The sequence below is a fragment of the Silurus aristotelis genome, assembly GCF_946808225.1.
Source record: "Silurus aristotelis genome assembly, chromosome: 8".
Classification (NCBI taxonomy): Eukaryota; Metazoa; Chordata; class Actinopteri; order Siluriformes; family Siluridae; genus Silurus; species Silurus aristotelis.
Window position 1 is genome coordinate 9626395 of NC_139581.1, and position 24759 is coordinate 9651153.

At 36.1% G+C, this 24759-nt stretch overlaps 1 protein-coding gene and 2 long non-coding RNA genes across 5 annotated transcripts in view; 2 read left to right on the forward strand and 1 right to left on the reverse strand.

The window, feature by feature from the left end:
* LOC310729802 lies at nt 1-6522 on the forward strand. The gene is made up of 5 exons (XR_014534672.1): nt 1-32; nt 362-476; nt 3038-3112; nt 4420-4498; nt 5345-6522. It is a non-coding gene; the product is annotated as an uncharacterized lncRNA (long non-coding RNA).
* Nucleotides 5729-13233, reverse strand: LOC310729782 (B-cell receptor CD22-like). 3 transcript variants are annotated; one of them, XM_083548264.1, is made up of 11 exons: nt 13075-13226; nt 12130-12233; nt 11880-11945; nt 10876-11238; nt 9552-9842; nt 8653-8904; nt 8239-8517; nt 7871-7949; nt 7699-7773; nt 7486-7546; nt 5729-7154 (listed from the first exon to the last, which is right to left on the reverse strand). In XM_083548264.1, the coding sequence occupies exons 3-11, from the start codon at nt 11923-11925 to the stop codon at nt 7080-7082; spliced, it is 1521 nt and encodes a 506-aa protein (XP_083404390.1). In that variant the 5' UTR covers nt 11926-11945; nt 12130-12233; nt 13075-13226; the 3' UTR covers nt 5729-7079. The 3 variants fall into 3 exon arrangements, with proteins under 3 accessions (XP_083404390.1, XP_083404392.1, XP_083404391.1); XM_083548266.1 differs by having other exon boundaries at nt 7489-7546; nt 12130-13233; XM_083548265.1 differs by having other exon boundaries at nt 11880-11965; nt 12130-13232.
* Nucleotides 11184-24759, forward strand: part of LOC310729806 — an 18925-nt gene continuing 5349 nt past the window's right edge. Inside the window, exon 1 of the long non-coding RNA XR_014534678.1 lies at nt 11184-11263. This is a non-coding gene — a long non-coding RNA (uncharacterized lncRNA). The remainder of the gene's footprint in view (nt 11264-24759) is intronic.

The following is a 24759-nucleotide window of genomic DNA, read 5'->3' on the forward strand; positions in this document are numbered from 1 at the left end:
AGGAAACAGTGAAACAAAAAACAACTCCAACTGTAAGTATCAAAGACCAAAGAGACTGTGAAAAATACTGTACTCACAGGCCACTGTCACAAAAAAAGATAGTAAGCCTTATTTAAAGAGCTAGCAAAAATTCAGTAGCAAAAATTTAACGATAAGTCCAAAATTTATTTGAGGAGAGGCATATCAATGTCAAAATAATTGAGGACAGACATTTCAGGCTAATATACCAAATTATAATGTAAGAGCTGTAACACTACCATATATGATTACCAACTATAGCTACCTGACTCAACTTATTCTAAACTATTTTCTGTTATTTTATATATATATATATTTTCTTTGCTTTACTGTTGTTGAACAGCGAATCCACCAGTCTGGACTACGAAGATGTACGTTAGCATTGCAGTTCCTATAACACTTCTCCTGCTAGCAGTTATTATTATTACAGTGCTCTTTTTTATCTGCAGACATAAAAGGTGAGTTTCCTTTGGACAGTTCTTAGTAATTTAAATGTGATTGCTTATTTTTGTGTTGAATTAATAAATTAACTAACCAACAAGTGAGAGAACTGCAATATTACAGAAATGTCATATTACAAAAGTCAGAGTCAAGCCACCTCTTAATACTTTCATTATGATGATGCTATATAAAAGTATATAGAAATGCACTATAACAGAGAACTGCATCACAGACATGTAGCTCATGTGAGGATAAATGCCATTACTAAAGCAAGCAACCCAAAGAACACAATTCAACAAGTCTTTATTCACAGCAGCCACAGCTGCACCACCCAACTATATCTTCTCTAGCACAAGCATCAATATTAACCATAAAATGACTCTGTGTTTTTTAGTTTTTTAGTTAGTAATTTTTGTGCATTTTTTCTGCGCATTACTGTTTTCCAGTGAATTTAAAATTACTTAAAATCTTGTCTTTTTGTGAAAATTCTACATGAAAGAAAACACAAACGTATAGATGGTTCACGGAAAAGCTTTACAACTGTTCTGGACTGTTTTGATTGACCTTTCCTTGCAGCTTTTCTTGAAAACTTGTCTTGTAACTGCCCTTGTAAGTTGCCCCTGTCTTGTAACTGCGGCCAAATAAATTCAGCCACTGTGGAATAATAAAACAGTTATTAAATCCACAAATATATTTGAGCTTGTGCACTTTGCAGCAGATGTGGTTTGTGAGCTCTAACTATTGCGCTGTCCGACTATCCAATTAAAGGACATTAAAATGGCAAGGTGTTCTGACACTTGCGAGTGGGCCTCAGAATGACCAAAGAGCAGTCTGGTAGGATAAAGCCACAGCGTCAAGAAAATTAGAGTTTATGGAAAAAAAGCCTGCAGTACTCACAGCTTTGGCCTAACAGCAAAACACAACACGATGGCTGAAATCTGATTGTATAGAAATTTATTTACAAACATAGAGAATCAGAGAAATGCAATAAAATGAAGAGAATTAATTTTGAAGAGAACCATTCGGAATAATTTCATACAAAATCATGCAAATTTTTTAATAAAATGTAAGCCACTGATTTTGATAGTGTTTTGGGCAGCATAAAAGACATTGCTCCTCCGATGGTCCACCACTGCAGAAATAAATAATAAACTGAAACCATGAACACATCTGTGCTTATAAATTTAGAAGTACTTTTATAAAGACTTCTATCATACATTTTTTACTTCTATTAACATCACTTTTTTAAATTTTATGATGCACTTCGATACTGCAATCATTCAAACAGATTGTTTTCAAATTAATCTAAACTCAGTATCCCATAATCACAAGGTGAAAACAGAATTCTAGAAATGTCTGTAAAGAATTTTCAATTTAAAAATGGAAATATCACAATATCACAACTTTGACAGCAAATACATTCTTTTGCAAATACATTACAGCCTTTTTTTTTTTTTGGGTATGATGTACCAAGCTTTGCATATCTGAATTGGGGCATTTTCTGCCATTCTTCATGGCAAATCCTCTCAGGCTTGGTCAGGTTGGATAGGGGACTGTCAGTGGACATTCCAGAGTCTCCAGAAATGTTAAATAGGGTTCAGGCCAGGACTCTGGCTGAATGTGAACCTTTGACCCAGACCGAAGTCCTGAGCACTGTGGAACATGTTTTTATTAAGGATTTATCTCTGTACTTTGATCCAGCTTTTCCATAACCATGATTAGTTGCCAAGTCCTTGAAAAACACTCTCACAGCATGATGCTGCCACATCATGTACACTTTTTGGATGGTTTTGGGCAGATGGTGAGTGTTTAGAATTAAGGCCAAACAGTTCAATCTTAGTTTCATCTGACCAGAGAATCTTGTTTGGAAAAGTCTGAGATTCATTCATGTGCCTGTTGTCAAACTCAGGAGTCCACTATGCTCTTTGCAATCTTTAGTGCAGCCGAAGTTTTTTGTAGCCTTCCCCAGATCTGTGCATTAAAACAATTCTGTCTTTGATCTCTGAAGGCAGCTCCTTTGGCCTCATGGCTTAGGTAAGATACATTGTCAGCTGTGAGGCCCTCTATAGAGAGGTGTTTGCCTTACGAAATCATAACCATCAATAAACTTTTTCACAGGTGGACACCAGTCAAGGTGTAGAAACATCTTAGCAAAGATCACAAAGGGAAATGGCAGTCACTTGATAACATTTTTAAGTGCTGTTGCAAAGGGTCTGAATACTTTATAGACAGATATTTCTAGATATAGATTTCTAGATTGTGGAATCAGGCTGTAAAATAATATTGAAAAAAGTGAAGGGTATATATATATATATATATATATATATGATGTATATTATTTGCATTATCATAACTATATAACTATATATAACTATATATATATACATATATATACATATATATATATATATATATATATATATATATATATATATATATATATATATATATATATATATATATATATATGTATATGTATATATATATATATATATATATATATATATATATATATATATATATATATATATATATATATATAGTTATGATAATGCAAATAATATATATTTATTTGCAGGAGAAGGACTATTATCCAACAGGAATCAGTTCACTATGGAAATTCTGAAGTGTTTCGTACAGCGGAGAACAATAGGTAAGACATTGTTTAGATATTACCTTCTAACCATACAGGTGGCCAATTCAGTGCTTAAAGAACATACACGATCACAAGAGCAAGTCTTTGATTTGATTATAACTGAAGCTGGATTAAAACTTCGGACTTGCAAATTGATATTTTAATGTCCAGCACATTAGGTTACACAACAAGTAAAATCTATAGTTCCCTTTCAGGAACTCGAGCTGTGTCACAATGCTTTGGGAATGCTTCTGCGTGTGTAATTTGTCCAACCGGCAGGGTGACGTCACAACCAGGAAGATATAAAATGCACATGGAGTTGTTCATGCACATCTGCTTGTTCATGATGTGTATTTAATGTCATTGTTTGTCAATTGTTTGTCCAAAAATAAATAAATATGAAGGCGAGCAAAAAATCTAAACACACTTTGTTGTGTTGGAGGCTCTATCTGAGGCCCCCTTAGAGCCATTGGCCGAGGCTTTTTAGAGGCACCTCACAGTCAAGACTGTGTTTTTCCTGGCTATTTGCTCTCTTAAGAGAGAAGGGGATCTACAGGCCCTCTCAGTGGCCGCATCTTTTCTGGAGTTTACTCCGGATATGGCCAGTGCCTTCTTCTACCCTAGATCGGGTTACATCCCCAACGTGCCCTCTGTCGTCCCACGACCTGTTAGGCATTCTATCCTCCTTTGCCTGGTGCGAGCACTGGACACTTACGTCCACAGGACGAGTCTGTGGAGGAAGTCGATACTAATGCTCACCTGCTACAACCCTCCGAGGAGAGACCTTCCTGCAAACAAGCAGACATTGAGCTGGTGGATCATCGATGCTATTGCATCCTCCTATGAGTCCTCTGGTCACACTCAATCCGGATTGTGGCAGACTCTATGTCCTCTTAAGTGACCCTCCAGGACATCTGCAACACTGTGTGTTCATCCACCACGGTGATTTTTTTTAGGTTCTATAACCTCGACCGATGTTCCACTTCTGGCTCCTCCTTCCTTTGACCTAGCTGTGCACATACACACTCGTCAGGGACTGGTCATTCTGGCGGTACTGGACTCTCGTTTCAAAAGCATTGTGACTCAGCTCGAGTTCCTGAAAGGAATCATCTCTAGGTTATGTATGCAACCCTAGTTGCCTGAGGGAATGAGACGCTGTGTCTCCATGTCACACGGCTGGCGTCCCTGCAGCTCTTTCTTCTCCTTACAGACGTTACCTGGAGACATTTCTGTGATGACCTGGAGTTACACCTTTCTTACATATTAATATCCCTAACAGAACAAATATCAAATAACAAATTTACTTCACTGCCATCTTTACTCAGATATAACTTGCCGGAAAAGGGAAAGGACAACTCCAAACCAAAGCCAACAAAAGTGGAGCCAATTTACATTAATGTCCAGGTAGTGTGTTTCTATTCAATACACCTTGTTATTATAATGGTATTTCATTTCCTTGTACATAATACACTCCCTTACTAGATGGCCTACTTCTGTCACTGCTTCCAGTTTACCTGAACCAGTTATTACACGTGCTTGATTGCTTTAGTTTTGAGCAATTATATAAAAAAGAAATTTATATTAAGGTCAAAATCCATTAACAGGCAAAGGTCAGATCAGCAAACAAACTTGACTGGAACAGGCAAGAGTCAAAAATGAGAAATAATAGAGGTCAAAAATGAAAAGACACGCAATAATCAAAAAGCTTGTTATATGCTAAGACTAGTGCTGAGTGTATACCTTCAATTCTATACTAATAAGTTTACTTAGTCTGCTGAGGAATAAGATGCTATATAGCGTAGGGATTGTAGGCCATAGTGTCATTTGGAAAATGAAGTTTGAATGGTGTGACAGTGAAGAAAATCGTTGAATATCATAAATATAGTCCACAAAAACGACTAAAGCAATTAAATAAAATATGAAGTTAAAAATGAGATGCTACTATACATTTACATTTACATTTACATTTGCGGCATTTAGCAGACGCCCTTATCCAGAGCGACGTACAAAAGTGCTATACTAAACATGTTTGGCAGAATTTTAAGTTGTGGTTTTTAAACTTTTTGTTTTATAGAATGTTTGATGCTTTCAAAAGTTTTTATGTTTTCCACATGTTAAACCAAACATTGCATTGTTTTTTATTTGCCGCAACATTAACAGATACATTTAAATGCTGTTTCCATTATGTTAAATTAAGCCTGACATCCAAAATCCAATCCAAAATGTAAATTACATTGTGTTTTCCCACAGGATGCAAGAAAAGTATTAACTAATAGGCCGGTAAAACCTGGTGAATGTGGTGTGGATCGCGGTCGAACTGAAAACATCTACTGTAATGTTGGTTGTGATACACAGCAATAAGATGCATCACCATATGATTATATCATTTGTAGTTACATGTCAATTTTAGACATAGTGTATGTTATGCTTTTTGTACATTTCTGAAGTACCATGGAATGGTACAGCATTGCATTAGCTTATTTTCAGTTAAAGTGAAGGAATTCCTCAAGTATATATCAAGATTATAATATAAGTTGTCTTATAGTTAAGATCCTGAGTTTCCTCAGGAACGTATTAATTGGCGGACCGCAAGTTTGTTTAGTCTACGCCTCGCTCTTTATGTGCATTTTTAAAATTATTATTATTAACTTTAGAGCTGTGTCACTGTGGCTACTCACTCCTTACCGGAAATAAGATTTGTTTTGCTCATGCATGAAAATGTTGAAGAATCTACAGTGCTAGCATTAGCCACTAACCAGGAATTGACTAGTGGCTAACGATAGCGCTATGGATTCTTAGGCTTTTTATGTCCAGCTTCAAGAATTTCTTTTAAAAGGAGAAAATCCTGACAATTTCACGTATCGAGGAAGCCTAAATGAATGAAGGATGGAAGGAGTGACAACATTTGTTAAAGTTACTAAAATAAGTAAAACAGTTAAGTAGATCACATCTTTTGAAAATTAAGTATTAAATGTAACACACACACACACACACACACACACACACACACACACACACACACACACACACACACACACACACACACACACATCTGTATTTTGTGTTAAACCCCTTATATATATATATTTCCACAGTTGTCTCAGTTTCTGCTTTTGATTTCCTCCCTCTATTTTGTAAAATGTCATGTCCTCAAAAAAACATTGTAAGTACAAACCAGTATTTTGCAACATATTACTCTGCAACAAAACAGAAACTTAAGATAATTATAGAGTCCATTTGGCGTGGAAAATATGCTTTGTTTTCTGTGTGAATATACTCTTCTCCTGCAAATGCCTTCTGTGAAATAGTTTTGACTGAAGAAAGAGGTCATATCAGGGGATAAACAAGGCATTTTGAAAAATGTCTTTTATATATTGCTTTGATGTAATATGATGAACAGAGCATAAATAAATGTCTTAATTCAAGAATTTGCATCATTTCATTCAAGATTATAAATTTCTGTTGCTGAAATGTACTTTTTTTTACATTTTGTTTTAAATGAAAATGAAATAAAGGATTCTTGTTTCACTATTTCTGTGCCACCAGGCAATAATTATGCAAACACAATTGTTTCTCTTTAAATAAGCATTCATATTTTATAAATGTGCAGTCCTCCTTTAGTCATTATATACATTAATTCATTTTCTTAATTAATCACATTATTTTTAAAGCATAGTTACTTTTCTAGTTAACACAAAACAATCCCATTGAAATATATTAATACGCACATGAACCACAAAACAAAATCTATGCATTTAAACTACAGTGGTTATAATGCTCTATTATATTTAATATAATAATTTTTTAATATAATTATATTTTTATAAGTTTTTTAATATTATATACTTTATTGTTACATTAATATAATTACAGTATAAATGCGTTTTGTAATGGCATTGTTATTGTATTACAATAAATTACACATAATATTTTCAAACAAGGCTGCACTTTTTTGACATCTCCTCCAAAAAAGTCTCTTTGCCATTCACACATTAGCATATGTTGCTTCATAATCATTATCATATTCATAGGGGTACTCCTCTTCATATGGCCCCTCAGACTGAAAAGAATAAGCAAAGGTTATGTTACATACACATTTTGCATCTGTATGTGTTTTTTCTTACTCACCTCAAAACATTTCAATAACCAGAAATAACAATCGTTTGTATTTTTTATTCTTTATATCTAATCAAAAGCTATTTTATTATACAATAGATAATAATTATAACTTTAATAATGTCTCATTTCATCGTTCACTTCTTCATGTCAACAAGACAACAAAAATAATACTTTCAATAAGTTAAGATGGATTGATGTTTTATACACTTATTTTATTTTAAATATTTTATGAATACAAACTGCAGAAGAGGGAAATAATGCAGTGAACTTACTACCATGTTGCCATACACATGTTGACTTCCATAACAGCTTGGGCTCACATCTTTAAATTTCCTGCAAAGTGTACATGACTTCTTGTAAATAAAATGTATGTAAAGCATGTTCAACAAATATACTTCTATTTATAATACTACTGCTCTTTAGTATACATCTCAAGCTACAATTACACAGAGGTAATTATTGTGGGAAAAAAAGGAACACAATACCTTTGAGGCTCAGACAGACTGGTTACATTCACTTCCATTTTTGGCTGTGGTGTTACTTCAGGCGCATTCCTTCTACTTTAAATAAAAAAAAAAATATTTTATTTGGCATGCACATTTGCAACATACAGTATTTTAGTACATTTACTTGAGAAAAAAAACTCTAAATTCTTACCATTGTTTTGTTATCCACACTGAGAGGCCAATAATTATTACAATTAATGCAAAGACAGCAATTGAAATGTACACCTTGACTGATAAAGACAAATCAGAATAACAGTGTTAATATTTTTTTACCCTTTTGTTTGGTTCTAAGAAAACAAGTTGTCCTAGATATTCTGTTTATTAAAAGTAATACAATTATAAATGGCCAATATATCATACATAATCTTATTGTCAACGAACATCAAATTTGCTTTTTAAAATGACCCACAATGCTTCCACTTGTACAAATGTTTAACTTGAACTTAAACAACAGGGTTAAATATCATAACACTCATTAGACATTTTTGAAATCTGTGTAATAAGTTTTAGGTTACTTACTGTTGTAGATGAGGCTGTGAGGAACTTGTAATGTCAGGGTGTAGTTCCCCTGACTGTTAGTAGCCCTGCAGTGCACAATGTCAGAGATGCCTTGCGCCCCCTGTAGGGTCACTATAGTCAGAGAGCCGTGTTTTTCTTCATGTGTTCTTCTCAGCTCGGATGATGGATCTGCACCCCACAACTTAATTTCACTGGCAGGATGGGAGTCTACTATACACAAGCATGTCACTCCTGTGATGTCCACGGTACAAGAGGAGCCAACTTTAAACTCAGGAGGAACTGAGGGGAAACATTCAAAAGAAATGTCTTGGCATGATGGAACTCTTTGCAGGATGTTCCTCTTTAATTAAAATGAAATAAATTATTAATATGGTTAAAGAAATAAGCATGCATTCCCTCTGCTGGTTTACTCACACAGTACATTAAGCTGTGTAGGTCTGGAGTCGGCTTGTCCCTCAGTGTTAATGGCTCTACAGTAGATAGATCCTATGTGTCTGGACACATTCTTCAATGTGAAAGTTTGTTTCTCTGACAGCAAGGTCCCCCACTCAGTAAACCAGTGGTATGTGTGAGAAGCAGGATTACTTTCACTGGTGCATGTCATGTTCAAGTCACTGCCCTCAACCACTGAATACTCTGAAACCACTGCAACATTTTCTGGAGCATCTATCACAAACAAATACACACACATTAAGTAACACAAAGCACATTTAATAAAGTAGGAAATAGTTTCAGAATTTGTATAAACATATGGCCCTGGATAGCTGAAATGTGAGATTTGTGTGACTGTGCCTTGGAGATCGTAACAAATATATATGTTTATTAAATATGAATTTATTTATTGGTTTAAAAGAGGCAGATGTAGAGGACAGGGGGGTATGGAGACAGATGATCTACTGTGGTGACCCCTTTACTCTACATCAGCTTCATTAATCTACATTTTCAACAATCCTTGGCCAAGCAATTTATCTCAAAACCAATTTCGTGACTCTGTTAGCTTGTTCCATCAACTCACTTAGCGGTGGTTTCTGATTGAGGAAATGATGCATTGTGGTTAACGAAAGTCACATACACCATGTTAAACTATATTTATCTCATAGCACTTGGAGGGATGGGGTACCAGTTGTACTAATACAATAATTCTAAAATGACAAGAATATACTTCTGTCCCACTCTGGTATGTGCTTATGTTATGTATCGCTTATGTTGTTAGATGAGCAAAAGGATTTGTGTAATATTTGTGTAATACAAATTTGTGTAATATAATCCTATATATATATATATACAATGTAGATAGAATTATTTGTACTTACATTTAACTTTCAGAGTCTCCATGCTGCTACTTTTCTTGCCTCCCTGAAATTCAGCTGTGCAGGTGAGATGTTTCTGGTGGTCTGATTTGGAGGGTGTAAAACTCAGAGATGATATAATCTTCCACTCGCCATTGGTTTGCTTCAGTGATTGGCTGCTGGGTAATCCTTTGTGACTCCAGGTAATTTTGGGTGGATCAGAGGGACAGGAGTGAAACACTAAACAGGTGATGGTAACCTTTTTCCCTGAACTCATTTCTTCTGGAATGGACAGAGTAGGTTGATCTGGGGAATCTGTATTTGAAGTAATAACAATAACATATAATTCGGAAAAATAGCATCCGATTTACAGATATTGAGAACACACTTAAAAAATAAAAATAAATAAAAATAATATCAGTAATTGAGTGTATTGGACCACTGTAAAATTATGATTTCATGATATTTTTTAATAAACTAAATTATTTAGTGACATACAGTATCTGAAGAAACATCATGTTTTCTTTGTAAATACATTACAACGCAATACAGAAAATGCACATAAACAATGCCATACCTTTATCATCAAAACAGTATACATTTTGGTTTACACACATGTAATTAATAGGCATACAGTTGATATATATGTAAATATTGCTTGTTAAAAAAAAGAAAAAAAAAAACCTATTGAGGTTTTGAACAAAAGGAAACCATAACAAGCAAGTGACCAGGTTTGGCACAGTGAACGTGTGGCTGAAACCCAAAATAGAAATGAAACTTATCTTAACTTCTGCAATTGTCTGCTCTGTTGATGTGACACACTGCTATCTGCATTAACTACATGTTTACCTGCTTATATGTGAAAGTTTCGTCATTTACCTTTAAATAAAAAAAAAAGAAAGAAACCTATTTATCAATCATATGTGTATAATGATACATAAAGGCTAAATATATATATTTTTTGTTTTTGTTTTTTGCTTGATGAATTTATTTAAATTTATTGCAGTTTTATATTCAAGGACGATAACCGAGAGACTGTTGGGTCTTGTGAAAGAATAAAAACAATGTGCTTATAGCTGTATTAAATTATAATTCTATGATTTTATAAATATACATGTCTTTCTCAAACTCAATCACATGACTCTGCTAGATTTTTCATGAAACCTTTTTCGTTTTTTTGCAAACATGCAAACGCAATTGTGTATTCATGACATTTAGAATTATTCCAGCTTTTCATATTTACTGCTCCCCTGCATATCAATCTTAATAAGCAAATTTCTTTATATGATAAAACATGTACATTTAACAGTCTGGACCTGAGTACAGTTTTTAAACAAATAAAACTCACCTTTTATCGAAACAGACACTTTGTTATGAGCAAAGGTGAACTTGTTAAAATCTTCAATCTCAATCCGGAACATGAATGGGCCACTATCACTGCTATGTAAAGGGTTGATTTTCAGAGAGCAGTTTCGGTGGCCTAGGTCACCCAAGAGGCTTGTACGTTGCTGGTATGTGCTGCTGATTTTGGACGTTTCTGTATGGAAGACCGTCTCATAAGAATTCGTGTACCAGATTCCTTTGAAGTGTGAAGTCTTTCTTTCTGCACCAGGGTACTTAAACAGGCAGGGAATTACCACACATGAACCCTTAAGGCCGTTCACGGTTAGAGGAACCTCGGCATTCCATGACTCGCTCACAGCTGGAGACACTGCAGTGGCAAAGTATGACTAAAGGTAAGTTTTCCAGTGTTACTATGTGTAGCTACAGTAACTTGTTTTTAGACACAGACTGTGATAAAGACTGCCAGTAATCAACAGGTGACTTTGGCCACATATTTTTTTCACCATATTCCCACATCTCTCTTTCTGGAATATTTTTAAATATAAAGAAACGGCTTTGCATATATAGGCTTTAAAATGGTCTAAATGTTTTCTTTTTATACCAGTAGAAGTTTGTTTGTTTATGCCATATTATTAATAAAAATAACAATACAAATCACAATACAGCACTGTTTTCCAGCAAATTATGGGTAAAGACAAAAAAATAGACCCCCAGGAATTTTTTTTACATTTGAATAAATACATGTAAGTAGCAGCAGGAAATTATACATTATGCATAATTTTATTATACATAATTATGCATCATATTATTTTAATATTATTTTTATATTTTATATAAAATTATATTTTATATAAAATATTTTATGCATAATATAATTTTATAAAGTAATTATATATATTTACTTTGATATGTTAATATCAATATATAAATTAAATAAAAACAAAATGATAAATTAAAATAACAATTAGGAAATAATATTTTTTTATTTTACTAGTTTCCTCAACCCACCTTTGAGCCAGATGGCATAGACACAAAACAGGCAACTAATCTGCATCTTCCTCCCTTATTATGAACCTGAAAAGAGGATTGTACATCTATAATACATAATGTATTACCTTTTAGCATTTTAGATTAACTTCATTTTAATTGTAATATGTTTCCTGTATGTGGAAGAATGTATATCTACACTAATCTATGTTGAAAGATTAGAAAAGCATGTTTCAATAATAAACTTTTAAATAGAAAACCAGTTACTTACTACTACACAGCAAACAGCACAGTCCTTGATCACACGTTAAATGTCTTTTGAGGACTGTTCATCACTTCCTTTTTTCCCCCTTTTAGTCATTACTTCCTATTTTACTTACACAAAGTGCAGATGTTAATCCTGGAAATGCCACATAGCATGTACTTTCATACAAACCACTTTGATTAGTTAACAACCCATCCCACTATGCTGGAAAATGCCTGTTAAATAGATTAAGAGCAGCATCAGTAAGCTGATTTGCCCCGAAGCATTTCTGTTTTTCTCGTCTTCACCTCCAAGGTCATGCATTATGTTTATTTAATATTGGCAAAATTATTCCTGAGATTTGAATATGTGCATTATCTGTTTTTCTTAATGCAGTTTGCACTACTATGGTTTTCATCTGCCTTTATCCTGCATTGTTTTCATAACATTTTGGACATAGTGGTTTGACTAAGTGACTAAGTGGACAACTATAAGCTTGGAAATAAGGTTCAGTCAAACTGTACATGTGTAGAAAGAAGAACACAGCACAGATTTGGGATGGATGGGACAGTTTGGGATCATTCATTCCAACGACTACTGACATGCAGCATATTCAGGTTTGTAATGTACATTAGCTGTGGCTGTTGGGTCTCATAGCTTTCTTTTATGGATGATCAAATGTTTTATGGATGATCAAATGTTCAAACTTCCTAATTATTGTCTACTTTAAAGTTTTGAACATTTCTTTTTCTACTTTTTTTTTAATAAAGGAAAATCCTGCTATATATAGAAAAAGTTCTATATAAACTATATAAACTTAAGAAATGAAAGTTTCCTTACCTTTTGTTTCGTTGTTCATGCGATTGAGGTAAAGAGCATGTGAGAATGCTTGCTTTTCATTTTATTTGTCATAAAATGGAAAATGAGGATCTGAAGTTAACGTGATAATTATAAATTAAATCATGTGTTCACCTGATATTTCCAACAAGTCTTGAAGACAGCAGACATAAGAGCCTTTATTTGCATTGAGTGACAAGTCCTTATAATAGTTTTTTGTAGTAGTCTCTAACTAGTTGTGATGTATTTGTTTTCTCTGTAGACCCCCCTACGTACTGCAAGAAAGTAAGTAGGTTTGAATTTTTAGAAGCTGAGCAGTATTCAAGTGAAAGGTGCTGGTTTCATGTCCCCTCTGAAAGAAAAGAAAATGAATATAATGCATTTAAATGACCTGTGTATGCCAGAGATAAAAAGTAATGAAGTTACTGTATTTCGATAGATTTTTCTGGCATCAGTACTTTACTGCACTATTTATTTTTCAGACAACTTTTTACTTTTACTCTTTCCTTTTTTTTTTTTACACAAATATATGTACTTTCTACGTTTTCAAAATAGACTCGTTACTTACGTCTTAACCTATTTGGTGACAGTGGAAATATTTTTTCTTCACACTGTGTTCAGTCCATCAATCTTGTCATTGCACTGCTTCTTTTAATCTACCACTGGTGTATCATTTCCTGGCTATCACACACCACAGAAGAAGGCTAGTTTACGAAGTGAACATCGAGCAATGCAGAAGGCAACAAGAAGTATGGGGTTAACGTGGATTTGACAGAGTGATAATATGATGATATGATGTGATGTCCAGTTACCAGTAATGGCTACTGTCCCATACTTCTTTACTTTAACTTGAGTGAAAATGTGTAATCAGTAATTCAACTTTTACCAGAATCTATAAAAACATAAGTATCTATACTTTGTAGTGTCTTAAACGTATAGTATCTTAAATGTGTAATATCTAAAAGCCTTAACTCATACAATTCTACAAATGGTGACAGTCCTGGAAAGGCCAAAGTTAATTACTGAACCATCTGGCCAGATGTTTTCCTTTAAGCCAAATGTATGAAAGGCCCATAGTGCTTATCTTATGAGCCGTGACTGGGAAAATGAGACGGGTGGTCGTCCTTAAATCAGTATAAGCCGAAGTATAGAATATGTGTCAGGCGTGAACGAAGGCGGAAGCCAAAGTGAAAGCAAATTGCGTTTTATTAAACCAAAAAAGGCAGAGCCAACATAAAGCACCCGCAGCGCGGGATAAACCGGCAAACGGCAGTCCGTAAATAATATCCACGGTGCAGGAGGAAGAAAGCGCGGCGCGGAGGCAGCGACGGGGAAGCGTCGGTAGTCCGAGGTGCACTGGGGATGATGCACGCTACCGTGGAGAGAGCGCGGAGTCCGGGAAGAGACGGAGCGTAGCGGGAGAAGCATACGCGGAGAGAAGCATCACCGTGAACCTGCACAGACACACACGAACATGCACGCACGAACATACAATAAGTCCCAGGTGATCGGGATGAGCCCGATTGCAATGAGCCTCGTGCGGGCGGGGCACGCCCGAGAGCAAGAGCGAGGTGCGTCGGGGAATCCCGGGGTATGACAGCCTCCGAAGGGGGCGTGGCAGGGGGATTCCTGACAATATGATCCAGGATGCATGTCCTCTTGGGAAAAGACCTCTGACCCGTTCTCACTGTATGTTAAGATGAATGGTCTGGGAAAGTGAGCGCTGGTACATTTGAGATATATTAAATCTGGACAAAGACAGGTTTCTCTTTAAGATAAACATTATTGCACAGTAGGCTCATATACATCTGTTATACATTAAGAGGCGGACCCAGAGAATGATCAGAATATATAATGAGTGTGCAGCCATGGATCGGGAGTCAGACTTTGAATCAGAGCGTGCTGACTCCAGGCTTGACCGGAAGGCCTGTAAAGATGCTATATTTCTGTGCTGAATAAAAATCATTATTTACACGAAATAACTGCGTCTACGGAGATTCCTTCTAACCGACAGCTACATTCCATCAAGACGACGAAATACACAACATTTCCTGGCGTCACGAATCCTGGGCGGTTTGCGGCCTTCTCAGCTTCGCGGGTTCTACTCCGACGACGGCTCCCTGATCTGTCCGGCCGGCTGAAACGGTGAGCGTTTGGGGTTCCGTTTATCTGCTGTTGGGTCGCACCGTTAAAGGCCTGTGTGTGTGGGTTATTGGGTTGTTGAGTGTTGTGTTGTGATTGTCGGTTTGGGTGGCTCTCCGTTCTTAATTTTTTGCACTGCTGGGCAGCGCAAAAGGGGGGATTTGACTGTAATAATGCTTTAAGGAAAATTAAACGTTGAATTACAATAGAAAAGAAGTGAAGTAAAAAGTTCAAGAGAAAAAAAAAAGGAACAGGAATAAAGAGAGAAGTGAAGAAAATAAGAGTTGAAGCTAAAGTAAAAAGTAAAAGGTGAATGACTCTGAGAAAGAGTTAAATATGGTAAAAAGTTGAGGAAATAAAGGAAAACAGGAATATAAAGGTTGAAATAAAAAGGGAAAAGTAAGAATAAGGTTTAAAGAGGAAGCCGCAAGATTTGGACAAAAACCCTCAGGGAGGTGACATTTAAGTCAGGCCACAAAACCTGGGCATTCACTAGGTGGATTTCAGGTCAGTTCTGGGAACTGGATGATGCAGAATTAAAATTCAATTGAAGTTCCCACTCTGACTAATTAGCTGACGAGCTAGGTGATGATGCAACTGTCATTTGAATTTCTGCATATCAATAAGGTAGCAAAAATTTAATAAAGGAAGGAAATAAAGAGAAAATAGAATAAAGGTGCGGCAAAATAGCATGCTATAAGTTTGTATGACTGAGTCGACTATAGTGTATGTGGAATTTGTGTGTGTGTGTTGAGGAAAACGTGTGTGCGCTTTGAGAAAAAAAAAAAATAATAATAATAATAAGAGAAGATAAGGGGTGTCTCTCCCTTTCTGTGCGCGCGGAACTAAGTGTGTGTTTGTGTTTGCGCGTGTGCGTGACTGATTGCAGTATGTGCTGAGATGTGTGATATAAATATATATATATATATATATATATATATATATATATATATATATATATATATATATATATATATATATGAATAAATACATAGGAGAGTTAAGGTGGAAAACAAGGGTTCGTTTCTAGTAACTATAAGGATAATATTTGTCTTCTATCAAGATAAAAACAATGAGCCTTTTTGGGAAAATATTTTATGGCCAAATAAACTTTATGAGCCTCTAAAGAGGACCTAAATACGAAGTCAAAGCCCCTTAATACTGAATGAATAAAGATATCCCTACAGTGAGACAAAACACTCCCCTGCCATGAATGAATAATATAATTCCCAAAAAAAAAAAAAAAAAAAAAAAAAAAAAGGACATATTCAAGTAGAGAAATTAATGAGGGTGGTGAGTGTGTGCGTGTATGAGCAACTATTATAATAAAGTGATTATTGTATATGTATATGTATTGTTTGTGAGTAATACTGATTGATGAAAAGTTGGGGTGATTATTAAAGTAAAATAAATTAAAGTTTAAGCAATAATGATGTTTAGAGGTTAAAAGGAGATAAGCAATCTGTAGAGTATAAAATCCTGAATGCTGATGGACGTTGTGTGTGTAAAGTATGAGCTGTTATCTGTAGAGAACTAAAAAAGGATCTAAGGTCCTGTCTGCCTCTCTTGTTGAATCTTTGGTGTGTGTGCGCGTTGCTGAGACAGTTGCTCAGAACGTCACACGGATTGAAGCACGCTGACGAAACAACATGGTCAGCGCATGGCTTCTGGTTGATTAAGGCCAGTGCTGTTTTATCAAAAATAAATAAATAAATAAATAAATAAATAAATAAATAAATAAATAAATAAATAAATAAATAAATAAAGTTTTAAAATGCTTGGACTTGTATTTGAACATGTGTGTGCGTATCCAAATATATATTTTTACTGTGCCGTTTGATCTCTCAGCTTGAGAAGTAACGCAGTGAATTACATTTTGTGTGTGACCTTTGTGTTATGCAGTTTAAAGGATACTTGGCAACGGACTGACCAGTCATGGTGTTTAACTAGATAATCATTTGATTTGTACTCGTTCAAGGGTTGTTGATGCGCGTTTTACAATTTGTTTGTGGGTTTTTGTTGAAGTTAAATTTAAGTAATCTTTAATTTGGTAGTTGGTATCAATTTATGCGTACAAGAGTACAGAAAGTTGTCATAATGTCAAAAATAATTACTCCTGTAGTTGTGGTATGCGAACAAGTTTTTGTGTAGAGAGGTTATAAGCAGGTGGGGACTTCCGGATCGAATATCCTCAGATAACGGTAAGGAATTTGTGGATAAAACAGTCAAATTAATCTTACAAAAGTTGGGAATTAAACAGCGTCTTGGAGCAGTGTACCACCCACAAAGCCAAGGAATGTGCGAAAGAATGAATGGTGTTTTAAAGAATCGCATTGTTAAGATCTGTCAGCATACAGGTTTAAATTGGGTAGCAGCGCTTCCGTTGGCACTGATGGCGTGTCGATCAAGTGAGCTGCGTGATTTGCATATGACACCTCATGAGTTGCTAACAGGAAGACGGATGCCGACTCCTTGTTTGCGTACCAGTGGGAAAGGTCCGAGTCTAGCACTTTTGGAAGACGAAATGCGAACTTATGTAACATATATGGTCAGCTTACATAAAAAGATATCCACATATGTTTTTGACAGGCAGAGGAAAGACGAGGCGCAGCAGAAACTTGATGAGCAAAAGAGCACCACAGTGCAACCCGGAGACAAGGTGTTTGTGAAAGTGTTTAGAAGAAAGTGGTATAACGAACGTCGGGAAGGACCATTTGAAGTGGTCCGCAGTACTGGAACAGCGGTCCAGGTCAAAGGGTCTCCAACGTGGTATCATTTATCACATTGTGTTAAAGCACCAAAAGAGGAGATAACGTGTTCCCAGAGTCAGGATGTTGAAGGTTCAAGAGAATTGGAAGAAGGTATGGGTGAGCATGCAGCAGGAGAAGAGATGCATGACAATAACCAGAGTCAAATCCCAGAAGGGGAGATTGTCCGTGATATGGGCAATGGTGATGATGATGTGTACGCTTTTGATGATGCCAGAAATGACAGTACAGTTAACGGACAGGAAAGAACATTTGGGGACATTGATTTCCAGCAGGTTCCCGAATCAGCAGAGCCTGTGGCGGTGGAGAGAAATGCGTCACAGGTTAAGAAGGACTGTAACTCAACTGCAGGAGAATCAAGAGAGACAGCTGACAGAAGGAGTCCGAGACCGGCTCGGAGAAGGGTTAGACCAAAACGATACGAGAACTAGAGCCCATGTGGCTATAGTTCCTCAGCAGATCGCTACAACACCCTCTCCTCCGAAGGTTGTTATCAGAGCTAAGTTAGGGAAAGCGGTTGTTCTTCCTTGTCAATGTGGAAGATGGAATGTTGGTAGTACTAATCCTCCTAAGTGGAGGAATAATCGTGGTGAAGATGTGTTGTTGACAGGACCTGAATTTGAAAGTTTGCCTCACGATCAAAGAAAATATTTTTTGTACAATGACATGAAGTTGGTGAAGATGCAGACGGATTGTTTACTAGTTTTGCGTAATGCTACATGGGAAGATGCAGGTGAATATGTGTGCACTTATTTAGAACCAGCATTTAAATTTGTGCCAATTCTTAATTATTGGGAGGATGATTATGTAACGCGTAAAGTGACACTTGTGATAAAAGGTTTGGAACCTAGTGGAAATGTCGCGGATATTACAAAGGTTCAAGATCAATCTAATGCAATGACTACTCCGAGAATGAATAATTCTCAAACGGAGCTTGTTACAGTAGTGCTGGGTACAACTAAGAATGTTGATACATCAACCCAGACTACTACTTTGTCACAGATAAAGCTTGTCACTACAGCTCTGGATACAACTACGAGTGTTATTACATTAACCCAGACTACTCCTACTTTATCTACGATTGTAAAAGAGTATAATGATACAATAGTGCCAATACCTTTGATGCCTGTGAAGTTTGTAAACGTAACACAGGCGCCGGACGTAGTGACCTTAGAGTCGACAGAAGTGTTAAATATGACTCAGGAACCCATGTTAAAAACAAAGCCTACAGTAAATGGTAGTGAAGAGACCTTTGAAGCCGGGAAACAGATGTGGGATGAGCATGTTGTAGCCTCAGCTGAGATAACTCAGGAAAATATATCAGATACAATGAGTGACTATTTTAATTCTACTCAAGTTCGTACTTTGCAAAAGAGAGACAGTGACTGGAAAGCATATGGTTTCGATTCATCGGTGTTACAGATTGCTGACCCCTGGGCAAGTAGGAACTTATGGTTCCAGCAGATAACTCATTCTGTTAGATCAGTTAGAAATTTGAATTGTCCATGTGTGGTGAAAGTTTCATCACCAGGCACATGGCCTTCAATTTTAGAAACGGTGCCAGAACCACTAACTATTAGGTGTCAGTCCTTTGCATTATCATGGTTGTTGTTTCAGCAGCAGGCATCGACGGATATAATAATGGCTTTGTCAAGTAGTCTGTTTAGGCCTAAATATGATTGTTTATGGTTGAAAGAATTACCTTATGTGAATCTACTGGATCAACATGAAAATATAATAACAGCAGTCCCTGACCCGATGGAAGTGACACCTGTGAAAGCTGCTGGTTGTTTCTGTTCAAATGAAACGTATACTGGTTCGGGGATGTTTATGGGAGTATCTGATTGTGACAGCTATTTGATGAATTTGGGCCAACATGATAATAAAAATATTAGTAAGTTGTATGAAGTAAAGTTTCGTGCGCCACATCAGAAATATAGTAAAACTTTGATGGTAAGGAATCAAGATTTGGCTGGAAATGTGACAATAGGAAATTTTAGAGATATTTGGTGGGTTTGTGGTGATAAGGCATATATATTTCTGCCTTATGGATGGATAGGATGCTGTTACATGGCAAAACTGAAGCTCCCATATGAGGTTTTTACAGTACAGAAGGGAGACGGTCCTGATACAAATCAGTCAAATGTTGTTTCTGCTAATAGGAGGAAAAGAGCATTGGCACAGTTCCATAATTTGGAGTCATACCATTGGAGAATAAGCCTAGGAGAAAAGTGGGGTATAGGACTGTTCCCATGGTATGGTGTGACATTTTTAGCTGATCATATTGATAACATCACTTATACATTACAGGGTTTCGCCAATGAGACAATAAGGGGATTTGATTTTCTGTCTAATACTCAAAGAAGTCACAGATTGACCCTGCTAATGCATGACATGGCGTTAGATTACATATTGGCCAAGCAAGGTGGCCTATGTGTGGCTTTGAACTTAACTGGTGACGCATGTTACACCTTGATCCCCGATTCTTCTGATAATATGACTAGTGCTATAAAGGCATTGCGAAACATACGAGACGCCTTCGGTCCAGCTGAAGGAGCCGGATGGTCTGCTAATTCTTGGCTGCAAGACAAATTAGGTCCGTTAGGTGCAGTCCTAGTACAGATTTTTATGGCAGTTGACGTATCGTTGTGTGTGATGTTTTGCTTTTGCACGCTGTTGCTGACCTTTGCGAAAGCAATGATATTGCGATGGGTTGGAGTTGTGATGCCTGGGGACGGTACCCAGATGGCGCTGCTGCGAGCAGCAGATGAATATGGAATGGAATTAGATGGTGAACTGATGGAGAAGTATCCGTTTTGATATTAGTTCATATTGTGATTCTTCATGTTATTTGGCTATAGGCTTACTTTTTAATAGTTTCCCCCTATACTGTGTTCGGGTGAAAGGGGGGTATGGAATGTGATATGATTCATTTGTTGCCTGAGAAGACGATACTGGTTGTTTTTTTTTTTTCTTTTCTTCTCTCCAAGGAAACAATATTGGGGAGTTTTGAAGGCTTGGAACAAGGAATGCTGTGATTCTACACATCGGCGACCCCATACTGAGAATCAACGCAGCCGCAGATGGACATTTTCCCCATACACATATATATGTTTATTATAGGATTTTATGTGTTACAGTATATCCAGTGACATTGATAGAAAATGTTTATACTAGTAGTAATCATAGTAAGTCATGATAGTTTTTAAGTTTCTTCTGATACATAACCAATGCATATGTATTACTTCTTGTTAAAATCTTGATTGGGCTGGAGTACAATTTGTGGCCACCTGGGGCAGAGGTAAGAGCGGTTTTCCTGTCTTGATTGTTTGAAGGATATCTAAGGAGAAACGGCTGCCTGACAGGTTTTTTCTCTCTCACACTCCAAAAATTCATTATATTGTTAAGGTTCTGTGACAGAATGTATTATTACTATTTCTGTAACCAATGATGAACATGTATGCTATATTTTTTTGTTTATCGTGGGATTATTGATCCCCTGAAGGGGGGAAATATGTAGTGTCTTAAACATATAGTATCTTAAATGTGTAATATCTAAAAGCCTTAACTCATATAATTCTACAAATGGTGACAGTCCTGGAAAGGCCAAAGTTAATTACTGAACCATCTGGCCAGATGTTTTCCTTTAAGCCAAATGTATGAAAGGCCCATAGTGCCTATCTTATGAGCCGTGACTGGGAAAATTAGACGGGTGGTCGTCCTTAAATCAGTATAAGCCGAAGTATAGAATATGATCCAGGATGCATGTCCTCTTGGGAAAAGACCTCTGACCCGTTCTCACTGTATGTTAAGATGAATGGTCTGGGAAAGTGAGCGCTGGTAGATTTGAGATATATTAAATCTGGACAAAGACAGGTTTTCTCTTTAAGATAAACATTATTGCACAGTAGGCTGATATACATCTGTTATACATTAAGAGGCGGACCCAGAGAATGATCAGAATATATAATGAGTGTGCAGCCATGGATCGGGAGTCAGACTTTGAATCAGAGCGTGCTGACTCCAGGCTTGACCGGAAGGCCTGTAAAGATGCTATATTTCTGTGCTGAATAAAAATCATTATTTACACGAAATAACTGCGTCTACGGAGATTCCTTCCAACCGACAGCTACACTCCATCAAGACGACGAAATACACAACAACTTCTACTTGAGTGAAGGATGTCTGTACTTTTGCCATCTCTGGTCTCTGCTCAAACCATGATGACCCACAGATTATTCAGCAGTATCTGGTACAGACAGCATTTATTGTTGGACTGGTTGATGTGGAAAATCCGAAGCTAAACAGAGACGTACACACAAAGCCTCAAAGGTGCAAAATGATGCATATAACCATTTACAGCATTATACATAACAAAGTCAATGACAGAAAGAAGCTCACAATATTTTTTACCTTTATTTGTTGATAAACAGTATCAAATCTTAAAAAATAATGATATAGGGTTTTCTAATCTATCCTCTAGCATTATCCATATGTTTATTGAGGTTAAAGTGTTAATATTTTCTTGTTTTATGTTAATGTATTTTCCTTTTTGCATAAAAGGTTTTGAATAGTTCAAAAGGGCAATATGCTGTATACAGGATAGCATGATGAATGAATTCCGTGGTTTTAGTATCCAAATCACTAAATGCACAGTTAATCTAAAATTTTCTTGTTTTATTGCAGGAATTTCATTGCTAATCAATATCTCTGAATGCATTTCATACAGTTGGACTTCTGAATGTGGAAGGATGTATGATTGATGATTTCACTAGTTCAGGGGTCTGCAACTTAGTGATCAAAAAACCATGTTGGCCCGTCTTCCACCAAATAAAATTTGCAAAACATATTAATGGAAGTCCTAAAGTGCCATGCATTATATTTGTTTTTTTCTGATTTATTGTGATCTCGACATAACAAATTGTTTTCTCATGATCACGACTTAAATACTCATGATCTCGACATAATGCTTTTTATTTTATTTGGATATAAGCAATATATACCTTTTTGGCCTTGGTAAGTTGTGGGAATGTTGCCTGTTAATTGGAGAGTGGTGTCGCGGAATAGATGCTATGATATTATAATGAATGATTCTTTCATATATTCTCAATCTGTGAACGTCTTTCTGCGCTTTATTATCTACTGAGTTGCTGCAAAACTAGCAACTGTTGTTTAGTTTGGAGACTTTATCCAATATATGAAGTTACATTTGTTCTGTTCAGCTTTCTGCAGCACTTTTGAAATGGTTCTTTTCCTTTCATTTCTAGATGGGTACAGTTCTTCTAAGGAAATGCTGTGTGATCCGTTTGGAAATGTTCGACGTTACTGTTCTCGTTGTTTGACAATTTCTCACCACATACGAATCAGGCCAGCATCATTGGCAGTGAAAGCGAAATCTGATTTCATTCAGGATATTTCTTTTCTTTCTTTCTTTTTTTTTTTTTTTTTTTTTTTAGATTGATCTAATGTTAGATTATGAAAGCTGGGATCTGGACCTCAGTATCAGATACCTGGGTCCTTGTGTAGGAAGTTGAGATTAGCGAATTGGGATTAAATAACCGATCCTTATATGACTCGAGATTCATTAATCATTTTCTTCATTTCAGATCACTTGAGTTCTTGGTTATCTTGGTTACACTTGAGTCCTACAAACAACAACATATATAAAATCTAATTGTAAATGACACCATTTAGTTCTAAGTTGTTTTAAGTAACTGTAGCAACAAGTAGCTGACTGAGTAGTTTAGGAAATTAGCAAAGCCAAATGTTTATTTGAAGAAGTACACATACACATCACCTTGTCAGCACTTCCGGAGAGTGTTGGCTAATATAAGAAGCAAATGGATATTAAAAGCGTATTATTTACATGTGCAATCACCGAAACTGCAGATCATATAAACATGCACACCACAACTTCAACACTGTTACATCACCTGATACATTTATTTAAAGCGGTCACCACGTAATAATAATATTTTCCAAAAACTCCATCACAAGAACATACAGTTACTGAAATAGACAAGGAGTGAACTGCATTAATGTTATTTAATACCTGACACAGCATAACAGTCCAACATGTGACATATTTCCAGTTAAGATGGCCACCAAATGTACTCGGTGTGTAAACCTCGTCGATACATGGTATCACATTAAATGATGGAAGTTGATGAATTCTATCAGTTCACCAGAGGAATTAAAGCTGACAGGAATTTTTTTTTATGAGAAATGGAAAGCTTTTAAACTAAGTTTTGAACTTTATGCGTTCACCATTGGGCTGGATGTTAATAAACAAAGGAAAATAGAATTGCTGCTAACAGTGCCAGGGAAAAACTCCCTTTGTTCATGTGTTTGTGGGCATGGTTTCCAGGTTATACTCGCTTTGGAGAACTTAAAGTTTTATCTAAAGTGTATCAAGACAGTATGGTACATTTCATGATGCACCATTGTTTGAAAAATAAGGAACAGATAATTTTGCGGTCATTTGGATACTAAACATGAAGAGAAATTACAGCATTAGAACAGGGGTAAATTAACATACAGAGATCAGTAATTAAAGTATAACTGATGTTAATACAATGTTGTATTCTGATGTATACAATGCACCTTGTTAAGAATAAAGTGAAGATTATTTTAAGTCAATCAAGCCTTAATAGAAGAGACAACATTAACAGAGTTTCATTAATAGAATTTTTATAGTACAACTATAGTAAAGGAGGAGATACATACAAGGTATCGGTTTATATTGTGGGAGGTGGAGCATCTTATTTATTTGTTTAATTAGTAAAAGGAATGCCCCATTGTGTTTGTGTGTGTGTGCGTGTGTATGTGTGTGTGTGTGCGTGTGTGCGTGCGTGCGTGCGTGCGTGCGTGTGTGTGTGTGTGTGGTATGACACTGTGGTATACAAGCTCT

Bases quoted from the DNA above. Each gene is read 5' to 3' on its own strand.
- LOC310729782 (XM_083548265.1), bottom strand. From the start codon at position 11,925: ATGCAGATTAGTTGCCTGTTTTGTGTCTATGCCATCTGGCTCAAAG. The intron at 9,843-10,875 runs GTGAGTTTTATT...CTTCAAATACAG, and splicing joins AGTGTCTGTTTCGATAAAAG to ATTCCCCAGATCAACCTACT. The intron at 7,547-7,698 runs GTATTGTGTTCC...TACACTTTGCAG, and splicing joins AGTCTGTCTGAGCCTCAAAG to GAAATTTAAAGATGTGAGCC.